Source organism: Melampsora larici-populina, assembly GCF_000204055.1.
Source record: "Melampsora larici-populina 98AG31 unplaced genomic scaffold MELLAscaffold_32, whole genome shotgun sequence".
Taxonomy (NCBI): domain Eukaryota; kingdom Fungi; phylum Basidiomycota; class Pucciniomycetes; order Pucciniales; family Melampsoraceae; genus Melampsora; species Melampsora laricis-populina.
Window position 1 is genome coordinate 576840 of NW_006768796.1, and position 11961 is coordinate 588800.

At 43.3% G+C, this 11961-nt stretch overlaps 1 protein-coding gene across 1 annotated transcript; it reads right to left on the reverse strand.

The window, feature by feature from the left end:
- Positions 1 to 206: 206 nt before the first annotated feature.
- Positions 207 to 1976, reverse strand: MELLADRAFT_65221 (uncharacterized protein; the record flags this gene model as incomplete). The annotated part of the gene is made up of 2 exons (XM_007412734.1): positions 207 to 1440; positions 1507 to 1976. The coding sequence occupies 2 exons, from the start codon at positions 1974 to 1976 to the stop codon at positions 207 to 209; spliced, it is 1704 nt and encodes a 567-aa protein (XP_007412796.1).
- Positions 1977 to 11961: the final 9985 nt, after the last annotated feature.

The following is an 11961-nucleotide window of genomic DNA, read 5'->3' on the forward strand; positions in this document are numbered from 1 at the left end:
GAAGAGTGAAATTTTTTATGTTGATTGGACAAGTAATTTTAAATAAATCCGGCCTGCAGTTGATTGCATAGGCCGCTAGAGGGTCTTCTGAAATGGGAGGAGCTGAGGGTAAAGGATCGGCGTGAAGGGAGGACTCGACTGAAGCGGAAAAACCTTTAGAGAGTTCGTCGATTTCCAGACCTCGGAGGAAACGGCGATTATTTGGCTCATTTGTGAGCGCTGCCTCCTTGATGAGCAACATTGCATCCAGCTTTGTTGCACATGTTGTGGATTCGGTCGCACTCAGCGTCTGTGTGGGGACAAACGCCAAGGTTCCAATTGTTACAGATTTGATCAGCCAAATCCAACCCTTTGCCGCTTTTGATGGTGTAGTTTGGTTTGTTTTGTCGGCCTCTGACCTTCTTTGGCTGAGTTGACTTGGATGGCTTCGGTGAGAGAGGCGTTTGGTAAGCAGGTTGGTCGGCGACGCGCATGGGAAGGGAAGTCTGGGGAGTACGTTGTGCGTGAGAAAATCTGCTAGCAGCACTGTACAGCACCCGGTTATTGATTCCGCGGAGGCTGTCGTGGGCGTAATCGCCCCACACGAGCCATGGTCTGGAGGCAAACTCTTTGCGCATCTCGACGTCAAAGTCGCGGACGTCTTCCCAGTTAACTTTGGCTTGAAAGAGGCCTGGAAGGCCAAAAATATATTCGAAATATTTTTTGATTGACAGCGCTGCTGGGGGGAAAGCCGCGATATAGGCATGGCGTGCGACAGACAGGAGGTCCTTCCAGTGGTCACTATTTGTGATTTCTTTGGGGGGCGCGCCGTCGACGCTTTTGAGTTTGCCGGCGTCACTGACTTTAAGGAAGGCTTCGGATGGTCCCGTCGAGGATACCTCGCCGTACAGTTTTCGCAAGTCAACAAGATTGTACTCAAGGAGATCCTTGGTGAGGCAGTTGTGCCAATTAGCCGGTTTGTTACTGCATGAGTTGAAAAGAGAGACATATTTTTTAATGTTTGATTTATATTTAATTGTGATCTTTTGTATTTGACGAGATAGAGGAGAAAATGCCTCCGGGGAGAGGTGTTGATTATGGGCCAAAAACGGGACCTCATCATCATCATCCCCTTCGGATCCAGAGTCAGCTGGTGCTGGTGGCGGATTATAATCTTTTTCCGATGAAGAATCGGATGAAGATGACAACAAAGGAGGGGAGTCGTGCTTTCTTCGTTTCTCTTCCTTGAAAATTGGACGAGCTGGCCGTTTTGCTGCAACTTTGTTTGCTGAGATGGGTGCAATTCTGTCGGCCAGGCTGCCGCCTGGCTGAGCGGCCTGTAGTTTGACATTGGAGCCGCTAGCTGTCAGCTGTCGAGGTGAGGATACGCGTAGAGAAAGGGGAATCTTGACTTCTTGTGGCTCCTCGCTTTTTGATTGAGATGAAATACGACGGCGGTGTCTTCGTTGGTTTTTCTTCTTTCCAGGCGAGGGAGGGGTTCCGGGAGAAGGCAGTCAAGGATTGAACGGAGGTGGAGGTGGGGTCGACGCTGTAGGTTTGGATTCGAGGTGAGCGCTTCCAGCCGGAAACATGGATAGATCCTCCAAGTTTTGGTTTGGATCGGATGTTTTGAATCCCGCTGGAAGGCGTTTGCCAATGAATCCACAAGGAGGCCGGTAGTGTTTGGTGTCGTTAGCTGGTTTGGCTTTCCTACTGAGAACGTAGGGTTTACTAGCCCAAGGGTCTGCGTTTTCGGGAAGCTCGTCCACCATGCCGTATTCAATTTGGCGTTGAGCGTGGTTGAGAGCGATGGCCACTCTCGCAATGGCAGACCAGTGGTAAATCCAATCTGGCGACGATATGTCGTAGATTTGTGCCACTTGGTCACGGAGTTCCCCCATTGATATGGAGGTACTCCCACCCATGATATCGTAGTTCTCAAGGATCTCATCGATGGCTTTGAAACGATCATGGGTGGAGTTGGCCTCAGCTATCATAGTCAAGAAGAAGAAAAAAGCTCTGGAGCTTTGTTTAGCAATGAATTATTTCGTCAATTGAAGCGACTACTTTGTATTTGGAATGAAGTTTTATTCTTTTTCGAAGAATTATCTCAATAAGACAAAACAACAAAAATCGAATTATTTTTTGTAAAGAAACGAAATGAATAATAGGAGAGAGAAATTGTCAAACAGGTAACTAATTCAACGGGGGACGAAAATGTTTTGATAATGAAAATTATTTTTGAATGTGGGACAAACAGCCGCTTGCGCTGAGGATGGGAAATATAAGGGATATTTGACCAGCTGTTCTTTGCATCTTATCGTCCATCCTAGCACGGCATGTGAGATGGAGGAATCTCCGCCGGATAGGAATGGACGTTAAGGTTCCATCCCGCGTGCTTCAACGTACCCGGTCCGCCATTTTCGACCCCATTCCCCTTTGTCAATACGCGTACCGACACCGAAAAGTACTAGTCATTCCGCAAATCATCAAATCTCAAATCTCAAACTTATCAAATTATATTGCAGAACTACGCGCTGAAATTCATTCAAGTCCGGAAGAAAATTGTTCATCTCAGTTGAACATTAACTACTCAAATCGTATTTCCAATTCTGTGATTCACTTCAGATTATTTCATCAGAAGTAAAATTATAATATCTCAACATTTTTTTCCGCAAACCATATGTTCAAAATTTTCTTCTCCAAATGGGAATACGGGTCCTAGTGATCAGATTCCCATTCTGCTACTGTTACACAGTTCCATGAATATTTCCTGAGTAGCCATTGTGATATATGTAGTCAATATTTTGAAATGTGCGTCTCAATCTGAACAAAGTTACAGCATGTATTACACATGATTTTCTTATCTAGATGAGCAGATAGCTGAGCGGACCTGTATGTAGCTGATAGCTAAGGATTTACTCAGATGTTTGCACATATGTAGTGTATGCTTTATGGCTCAGATGTGCAGTGCAAGATGATTTGATTCTCCATTCTTCTCTCAATGATATTCCCAGCCTAGGTCATGTTCCGACCAGGGAACCTATTTAATGCTGGCAGTGCATTCAAAATTTTCTTCTCCAATTCACATCAACTCATCTTTGAAATTTACCTCAAATCATCAAACCAGATTCCCATCAGATGATCCTTGTGGTGATCTTCATAATTCTCTACTTGCGTATTTAAAGCTCATCAAAATTAAAATTTCATCATACCGGAGTTTTTTTTAAAAAAAAAAAATCCCTTTATTCAGATTCTGGATCTCAACTTCAATCAAATTTCAACTTCTGCTCGGATACAATTCTGAAATTGTGATTTATCAAAATTATTTACCCAAATTATTCAGACATTCATCAATCAAGCTTGCAAATTTTTGTTTTTAATCTTAATTTAGAAATTAGAATCCGCAATATCACATTTCTGGAAATCATTGAATCTCATATCTCAGTATGTCATCTTCTCAAAAGGATCTTTCACCGGCAACAGATTCAAATCAAGCTGCAGTGGATAAGGCTCTGGCTTTAGTGGGCGGTCAAAGTGGTAGCGGAATTCAAGGCCAGTTGTATAGAGACAATAAGGAAAGCGTTCAGGAATCAGATGATGATGTTACTCAAAAGGGGACGGGTGTAGGAGGTACATTTAAGGAGGAAATTGTTTCACTTCAAGAGGTAGAGGGAATGGTAAAGGACGGTGGAATGTCAGTTCATGATGCAGAAGAATATTTCAAGGAAGCTAAATTACATATGAGGAGAGTTTTGCAAGCAGTGGAAGACGCGAAATTAAAGGCGGAAGTTCAGGAGAAGTCATAGAAGAAAAGTAAGGGTAAAGGAAAGAAGAAGAATTATTCTGGTAGTAGTTCAAGTTCAGATAGTAGCAGTGATGGAAATTCAAGTTCAGATGATGAAAGTTGTGTCAAAATTATGAAGAAGAAGAAGAACAAGAAGAAGGTTGTAAAGATTGAACCTCAAGATTGTATGAGTAAATTCATTGAATTTAAAGATAAGACATCAACCGGGTTTGACGCAGCAGATCCAATATCAGACCAGGACATATACAACTTTATAGCTTGGGCTGGAGAGTCAGCAGTAGAAGTAGAAGACGGACCAGCTCGCCCGATTAGTTCAATCACCATCAAGAAATATTTGGATGGAATTCGGGCGTGGAACATCGTGCGCCATACTGCGATCCCAACGGCACACCCCGATGTTGTAAAGACCTTGCTGTCAGCGACAAAACGGCAAGAAGAAGAGGAAGCATTAGTGACAATAAAGAACCCAATTATGATTTGGCAACTTTTTAAACTGTTAGAGTCGACTTACAAGGGCTCAGAGACCAATCAGCTAGTTGGAACCGTCGGCCTGGTGGCTTTCTGGGGCATGGTGAGCCTCGGCAAACTACTTTGAACCACAATCGAGAGTGGCGCAATCCTGAGACGTCATGTAGAATTTGGTTCGAAAAGAGGAACAAATTTTGTCAAAATTCACTTGAGGAAAGCGAAAACCGCCAAGCCCGGAGAAATCCAAGTCATTCACTTACAACAGCAATTGAATGTCCTTGATCCTGTAGTAGCCTTAATGCGTTGGATGGGAAAACAAGCCGATAAAGACCCTGATAACATCCTGTTCGCGGCTCAGTACAAAGGTGAAACCAAGGCTTTGTCAAAAACCAGATTTGTGAATGTGGTATTGAAGGTTTGGGGGAAAGCGAGTGTAGGCACCTGGAGTGGCCATTCATTTAGGGTTGGAGGCGCCTTGCTTCGTTTCAACTTGAGGACACCGATGGAAAAGATTGCTCGCCAGGGGAGGTGGTCGTCGATGACATACCTACAATACCTGAAGGCGTACACCAACAAAGACTTGGAGGACACACAGAGATTCCTGGCGGCTATTCTAGATGTGAATTGGAAAACTCGTATGACACCCGGTTTGTGATGGGGAGAACCTGTGGAGGGGAATAGGAAGGAGTCAGCAAATACATATTATCCTGATGGAAAATTGGACCGTATAGTGCCAGAACCTGAGCCAAAACCTTAAATTTGTGAGACTTCAGTTCAAATGAATTAGAAACACCTCTTGGCTGAATATGATCGACATGAGCGAGTAACCAAGAAAGTGAGTTCAGGTACCTGATGAGCGTAGTGGGCGTGTGCCATGATAGGCTCAGGACGCTTGATCACACACCTGAGTTTGAGTGATCACACACACTTATCTCGGAGGGTGGGGGGGTCCGGAATGGAGGAGTCCCGCCCAGGTCCCTTGGTTCTTGAAAACCAATTCCGGGGCGGGCCCTTCACTACCCCAACCCACGGACTCTTGACTCAAAGTGAAGAGTCCGTATCCGGGTAGGACGCTCACCACCAGTAGCCCGAAGGGCTACAGGGGTTTTAGAAAAGGTTCCTTGATCTAAAGACAAACAACAGCCTAGCCACTTCACTCACAAGCGCATGAGTAGAATGGATTTTCAAATTAGGCAAAAAAAATTCAACGGCCTATGCACTCAAAGCTCAGCAAGACACCAGGAGTTTATTGCCAAGGCCAAGCAGTTGGATTATAAGGGACGGTCCCCTATCTCATGCTGGGGAGTACGATGGAATGTAGACGTTGATTACCTCAAACGCTTGACTGACGCCCGCAATGTAAGTACATTTCATTCATCCTAGACTCTTATATCTCGTATTGAATATCATCTCTTGCTTTATAGGCTGTAGATGCAATTCTCCTTGCGGATTGCAAACCTCGTTATTTCCAAGGTATACATATCAGCGCCGATGAATGGGATTCAATCGAGACCCTAGTTGGAATACTCCAAGTATGCTTTTTCTTATTTTTCTTTTAATCCTTGTTACTTTCATCTTTGGTCTGTCTGCTTAGGTAACATATTTGCTTCTCAGATCTTTCTCTAACCTACCAAGCGAATGGAAGGCAATACCCTCACTGGGTGCATTCTGCTTGGCAAATACTCACGGATCGTTCAAGATGTTGATAAACTGGAGAATATTTGTGAAGACCCGGAACTCAAGAGTATGCTTGAGATCATGCAAGTCAAGCTGGAAGGTTATCAAGCCGAGGCTGCTTTGACCGAAGTGATTGTCTTAGCAACAATTCTCAATCCTTGTTTTTGCCTCCGATTCTTTGATCTCAACTATCCTGACAAGGCTGCCCGAGCCAAAACAATCTTCTTTCATGCCTTTGAAGACGCTTTGCGAGAATGGCCCAAGGATCCAGTCACAGATGTCATACAACCATCCCATACGCCCTCCCCTCCTGCCTCGCCTCTTCACAACTCCACTGCTTTTGATGTGTTTACCACACAAGTCTCAACTCACAAGGTCGAAATCGCTGCGCTACGCACAGCAATATGAGGGGTACTGGATAGTGGTGTGAAGTACCACTATCCTGAGGCCCCGCTACGCACCACTATCTTGGAAGACCCACTACAACATTTATGTAGTGGTGTGGGTAACTCACTACAGGCCACTACGATATAGTCTCACTATTGCTATTATAGCGCACACGGTTCGTTTTTAATATGAACAAAGAATCTTATTAAAAGGCATATAAAAAGTTAATCAGAAGATGTGTACAAGAACAATTAAACTTTTGAGTACGAGAGTAGATGAATTGGAGAAAAAAATAAAAAAAAAACTGTATTAAGGATAGTAAAGAAGCAGAAGGAGAACCAAATGATTGAGTCTGAGATAAATGAAAGGAATCGAGACTTTAAGAATGAGATGAAGAGAGACTGTAGGAGGAAAATAATTCAAGCAAAACTGTTTTTAAAGATAGTAAAGAATCTGAAGATCAATTGAAAGTGAGAATATGTGAAAGAAAAAATAGATTCATCTGTTATCCATCTCCTTCACCAAGGCAAGAGCCTCAGAAAACTCGCCTGGAACCTTGATCCCAGCCCTGAGCCACTCCTGAGCGGAAGCACATCGCTCGATGGTACGGCTACTCATAGCCGATTGATCGGACCCGCACACGTCAGCAGCACCTGAAAAACATCGTTCACATGAACAAGTGGTTCCTGAACACGCCAGAAAGTCTCGAGCCATGATGGACAGCACCGGAAATGCACCGGAATTATCCTAAATCACAAGAGGTAGTCAGTATCTTTGTATTCAAAGATAACATAATGAAAAAAAAAAACGTACCTTCCACCAAGACAAAGGTGTGCCACCATGAAGAGGAAATTTACCAGACAAATAACCTTCCATCTCTTGGTCGGTGTCATCGTTAGGTCCCGAGGCCATTGTTGCAAAGACGTTGTACTCGTCATTGGTGACAGTAATGTCTTGCTGATCAGTTGAGGTATTCGCGGCTGGGTGACTAGTTTTGTATCTAAGTGAATAACTTTCCATCTCACGTTCCATAACTCTCTGCACACGAGCCACCTCTGTCGGATGATGGAGTTCAAAGAACTTCATTCCTAGGCGAGGGTTGAGGACGGTAGCAACCACAATTGCGTCGCATTGAAGGGTATCAGATTCGTATAATTGGAGGCGATTGATCATGCTTGCGATCATCGTTTGGAGACTGGCGTATGGTGTATGCAAACCGAGTTTTTCAAGAGATGTCCTGACACGGTGATAGTCGAGGAGAAGAATCGCAGCTGTGGAATGATCACCCTCCACTCTTGATGTGGCTAGAACAATGACCTGTTCAAGTCATGAGGGTTCAGTAAATCATTAAGAAAGTATTACACGAATGAAGTCAATAAGCAATGAACTCACATCCATGACTTCATTCAAAGCCGAAGCACACAACCATTCACTTTTTGATATTGAGATTTCTTCAAAATAATCTTCTTCATCATTTGCCAACATCTGGTTGATCACCTGAAAACAAAAGCCAACATCAGTAAAAATGATTCAAAACTGAGAGCATCAATCAAAACCAACCTCAGCTCCATCTACCATAATTGACCGACTCTGGTGCAGTCCGTTCCATTTGCTAGACACACCAAGAATTGGACAACGCAAGGTCCTACCAAGATCCTTCGCACGATTACGAAATTCCATTCGTCGAGATGGCCGCCGAGCAATGAGGCGGCTGACTCGATCAATCTACAAAAAGACAGGTTAATACTTATGGAAATGAAAACAGGAAGTGATCAAGTTGAAAATGGCTTACCTTTTTGATAGCTTGTATCACCAGATCTGCCCTAGTTTGGTTGGAACCAGCCAACACACTAGGAACATGAGAGGGATGGAGAGTATTGATCTCGCATTCACTCTCAGAATCAGCATGACCAACATCTAAATCGCTAGCGTGCTCGGAACCTTCAGAATCGTCATTGATCTGGAGTTCAAGATTGTCGTCTCCGTCATTCAAAGTGATAGAGGGGGTAGGGATGTTGAATAAAGGTTGAGTGGTTGGCTTAGTGTGGCCAGGATCAATACCAATAGAAGCCAGACCATGCTTCACAAGTAAGGCTAGCTTGTGGGCATAGCAGCGAATCTGCATGCGCCCCGCTGGCCAGTCCACAGGAGGAGAAGCGTCCTGAAACATGCGCTGGAGTTCGTAAGCAAGTGTATGATTGTTGGCGCCAGAATCCGTGGTCTGGGCTAACATGTAGAGAATTGAAAGATATCAGATTCGAGTTTGAAATTTGAAAAACAAAAACAAAATACTTATCTTATGGTGTAAACCATGCTTGATCAGGAATGGACCCACAGGTTGAGCAAGCAAGGCACCTGCATGGTTCCATGCAGCCAGCTTGAGACCAAGATGGACCGTCTGGAAATCCCAATTATCGTCAATAAAGGTGACATTCATTCCGATGAACGCATATCGGCTTTGACGGGTGGTCCAGCCATCATGAATGAGACAAAATCTACTGGAGTTGTTCTAAATAAAGATGAAGAGTTAGAAAATGAAAGGAAATAAAGGAAAAATGAAAACTTACCCTGATAGTTTCCAGGACAGTCAGTTGTAATCCAGCATGGAGACGCTTAGCAGCGTTGGCTGCCCATACTTCTGATCTAAGGGTTGCTGATACATTTGCGAGTCGAAAGGCTGCTCTCAAGGGGCAATCTTGAAAACAAGCCCATGGTAGAGCTTGACGGATCACCCATAAGACACAGGTGAGGTTGAGAAGCTCCACACTAAACTTATTCTTTGAAACGAAAGAATCCAGTGTGCCTGATGACTTGACCTCCAATGCTCGTTGCTGCTCCTCCCAAGAAGGTGGAAGATCCATACCGGCGGCTATGGCTTGAGCTCTTCTTGGGCAAGCTGGTCGTCCTTTGCTTCCATCTCGGTGGCCATAGAGATTGTAGTACAAAGTCATCCCCTTCAGGAAACAACCTCGGCACCACCGACACCTGTAGAGTCGCGGATCACCAGACGCCTGAGAATGGATCAAGAGTTATGTTATTATCAAAGTTTAGTAAGTTGAAAGTAAGAAAACTAAAAAAAGACTCACCTGTCCATTTGGATAAATTGGAGGGTGAAAGTACTTGAGGAGCTGTTTGACTCGGGCCATTTGAGATGCCCTGATACCAGTTCTAGGTCTGACGGGGACGATTTCATTCTCTGAGTCTTGATCAAGATCGATACAGTCAGGAACCGTCTCCTTCTTTGAACAAATAAGATAAAAGAAGGTAAAAATCAGTCAGTTGGAGTAAAGAATAATAAACGATCCAAAATCAGGAAACAAATTACTTACACAAGTCTTTTTTGGTTTTTTTTTTCTGGCCGTTGAATCCAACTGATTGTTAGCTCGTTTTCTGGTCAATGGTGATGGATGTTGGATAGATTCTTGCTCGTCCTCAGAGTTTGCAAGAAAAAGTCCATCGATTGGGGCAAATGGAGCGTTGGAGGGACCTGGAGTTGGGGGCAAAGTCTGGGTTGGAGATGGAGAGGCAAGCTGAAGAGATCGTCGAGAGTCCGCTGAGGTAAAGATGAAGCCCGGCTGAGGTTGAACAGGGGATCTTGGCCTGAGAATCCATACTGAAGGAGACAGGTTTGGCGCTGTCAATGGTGGAGCCAGACTGATTCGAGAGTTTGTTCGAATTGGTCGGTTGGACATGAGTATGAGCAGTTGTGATTGAGGTAAGATTAATGGTATGGTATTAAATAAAATGTAATCGGGTTTGAGGTAGAGCAAATGAAAGGGTGGGTCGGAAACGGAAAAAGAGGAAATCGGGTGGTAATCAATATTATTAGATGGTGTGGTTGAAAAACAATAACAAAACGGGAACTGGGAGGTGGAGACCAATGATCAGTTAGAGAACAGTAGCTTTTTATATCAGTCAAGAGAGTACTTACGCTGAGATTGGATACCACTCTGAGGGATCGCATTTGTCTTGACCGTTCTTGCTGTGAATTGGTGGGGGAGGGAAGACGACCATTTGATTAAGTGAGGGTGGTGGGCAATGGAGTTGGTCGTAGGTCAGAGTTGATGGGGCACAGAGGGCATGGACAAATACATGTCTTTGGCGTAGAGGGCATGGGTATATACAGGTATACAGGTCATAGCGCTCGCTATGTGTACCGCCATGGATGTGGACATGCTACATACAAGCTCAAGCGTTGCACATAACCCACTACAGGAAATTTTGGTTTCCAAATAGTGCTGTGCACCAGCCACTACGACCACACCCCCTATTTTTAGTGGAAGTCCCGCAGCGCTTCCGCAGCACTTCCACTATCTATGGTGGTGCGGTTTTGACGTTGTTCAGGGAGTGAAGATTAGATAGAACAGTTGCTTCAAGTTATTCTGGTTGGAACATAATAAATCTTGGTTTGAATGATTGTGGGTTGAGTTCTGCATCTTTAAGTCGATTGATTTAAGAGCTAGATGTTGATATATTTGCATTCTTATATCTTTTAAACCAGATACTTGATAGTCTACTCAAAAGTTCTTCCAACACCTCGATCAATTGATGCTTGATATTGTAGTTGCTTTAGGATTTGTTTGATTGCAAAATCGAATCAAAAACTTGTTTTCTGATTAATTTTCACTGACTCAAACCATATTTTACCTGTTTAAGTTTTGTATAACACAGAGTATTCATTTACTGATCTTTGCACTCATATTTTGTTATAGTGATAAGGATAGACCTGATTTAGCAGATCGCAAAAGATTAGTAATAGAGTTTGGAACTGTTGTAGTTATCAATAAGTTTGATTTATCATTGGTATTAGCTGTTACATGTGTACCCTTTGCAGATATGGAATCTGAGCTTAGAGAAAAATATAATCAAGGTCAAAATCACTTCACTATGCACAGCTATATGGCAGGTCCTTGGTAGTGGTGTGGTGCACCACTATTTTGAAGAACCAATACACCCCACTATCTGCATACACCCGCTATGGATCATATGTAGTGGGGTGTGTTAGTCACTCACACTCACTGTGATACTGTATCACTAGCACTATAATAGTGCACATGTTTTTTTGAATGTGAAAAAAGAAATTTATCAAAAGGCCTGAAGTGCACTACCTATAAAATATGTACAAAGAACTATCACTACGCAAAATGTAATCTTTACCGGGCGGTAAAGAAAACTACTGACATAGAAAAATCCTGAGGCAACAGGAAGAGAGCTAAAAATCTGAAAAAATATGCACCTTGTTCCTAGATGTTGGGGTGTCATGATGAGTATTTTTTTGTATTTTACACACAGATATTGGTTAGTGTACTAACCATAAAGGCTGAAAATCATCAAAAACCCACCTGTAACAATACCTGAAATTTGGGTCATGATCATGAAGACAATATTTTGTGGTCTAAAAACTTCAACAACTTCTGCAATTCTGCTCCAAATAACTCGATTTTTGGCTCAGTCAAAAGCTGAACCATTCTCCTTTACACTTCATAAAGGTAGTAAGGTGTTATTTAGTCATGTAAACGCTCTACATATGCTCAAACAGTTCTGCATGAATTGCTCTGTAGGATCTTTCGTAGACCGGCTACAGGTGTGTTGTCTCAATGATAAATGTAAAGGAAAGACTCACCTTTTGATGAACTAAATGA